We start from the raw sequence: 1,275 nt of genomic DNA on the forward strand, positions 1-1,275 counted from the left end.
TTTTTTTTGAAAAGTTAATAATTTATATAATTATATAATTCTCATTTATATATTTTTTAATTTATTTTTTGTTTGCCTTTACTTACTTTTCCCTCTCTCTTGCTGTCTCTGTTTCCCCCCCCACTCCCTCCCCTCCCCCACAGACCAGCAACTTGTTCATTGCCGTCATCATGGACAACTTTGAATATCTGACCCGAGACTGGACTGTGTTGGGGACTCACCACCTCGACGAGTTCAAGAGGGTTTGGTCTGACTACGATCCAGAGGCTACGTACGACTTGTTCATCACTTTCACCTTTTATTTTATTTTCTTTCTTTCTTTCACACTGGAGTTGGTCCAGTCAAGGTCAATGTCAGGTGTTGGTTTGTTTGGCAGCGGTCGTATAAAACACATCGATGTGGTCACGATGCTGCGGAGGATTCAGCCTCCGCTCGGTTTCGGAAAGCTGTGTCCGCACCGTGTGGCCTGTAAGGTACGTAAACCGTTACTGACTCACTGACCTGAAGAACAGACACAGACTTGACTCCGTCTTCATCTTCATCTTCATCTTCTTCGTCTCCTCAGAGACTTGTTGCCATGAATGTCCCGCTGCACCCCGACGGCACCGTCACCTTCAACGCTACTCTCTTCGCTCTGGTTCGAACATCGTTGAAAATCAAGACTGAAGGTGTCGACACACGCACAAGAACAAAAAAAATTCATTCAATACTGCAGTATTTTGACGATACTGTCCTGCTGGGTGTATTCAGGATGTCGTCCTCTTCAACAATAACTGTCTCTGTTTCCTCTCAGGGCCCATCGACCAACAGAATGAGGAGTTGAAGCTGATTATTAAAAAGCTCTGGAAACGGACTAAGCCCAAGCTCATTGATGAAGTTATTCCTCCCCCTAGAGGTGAGCCACAGGAATGCTAATAAAAGGAGTTTTTATAAAACCCCCCAAAATAAACTGTTATTTTTAACCTAATAAAACAAGGCTAGCAGTGAAATAGCAAGAAATAGCATATAGAACCAAAACTTTTTATAGTTTTGGTTCTAACGCTCTCATTCCGTTCCCTCTCCTCAGGTGATGAAGTGACTTGTGGAAAGGTTTATGCCAGCTTCCTGATCCAGGACTATTTCAAAAAGTTCCGCAAAAGAAAGGAGCGAGAGAGGAAATCTAAAAAGAAGGACAAAGCCGCTTCTCTTCAGGTGAGTTGTTCAAATCCTATTAAAAAAAATGTTTGCCTTGTGGAAGTTTGTGGTTTTATCAGAAATGAATCAAATTATCAAATA

General features: G+C 42.2%; 1 protein-coding gene across 1 annotated transcript; it reads left to right on the plus strand.

Annotated features, from left to right (window-relative positions):
- Positions 1-143: 143 nt before the first annotated feature.
- LOC103399157 (voltage-dependent L-type calcium channel subunit alpha-1F-like) lies at positions 144-1,243 on the plus strand (the record flags this gene model as incomplete). The annotated part of the gene is made up of 5 exons (XM_008337888.2): positions 144-271; positions 377-473; positions 566-668; positions 794-895; positions 1,067-1,243. Coding segments are annotated over 5 exons (607 nt in total), but the record flags the coding sequence as incomplete, so codon positions are not given.
- Positions 1,244-1,275: the final 32 nt, after the last annotated feature.

This window comes from Cynoglossus semilaevis, unplaced genomic scaffold (assembly GCF_000523025.1).
Source record: "Cynoglossus semilaevis isolate Cse_v1.0 unplaced genomic scaffold, Cse_v1.0 scaffold6941, whole genome shotgun sequence".
NCBI lineage: Eukaryota > Metazoa > Chordata > Actinopteri > Pleuronectiformes > Cynoglossidae > Cynoglossus > Cynoglossus semilaevis.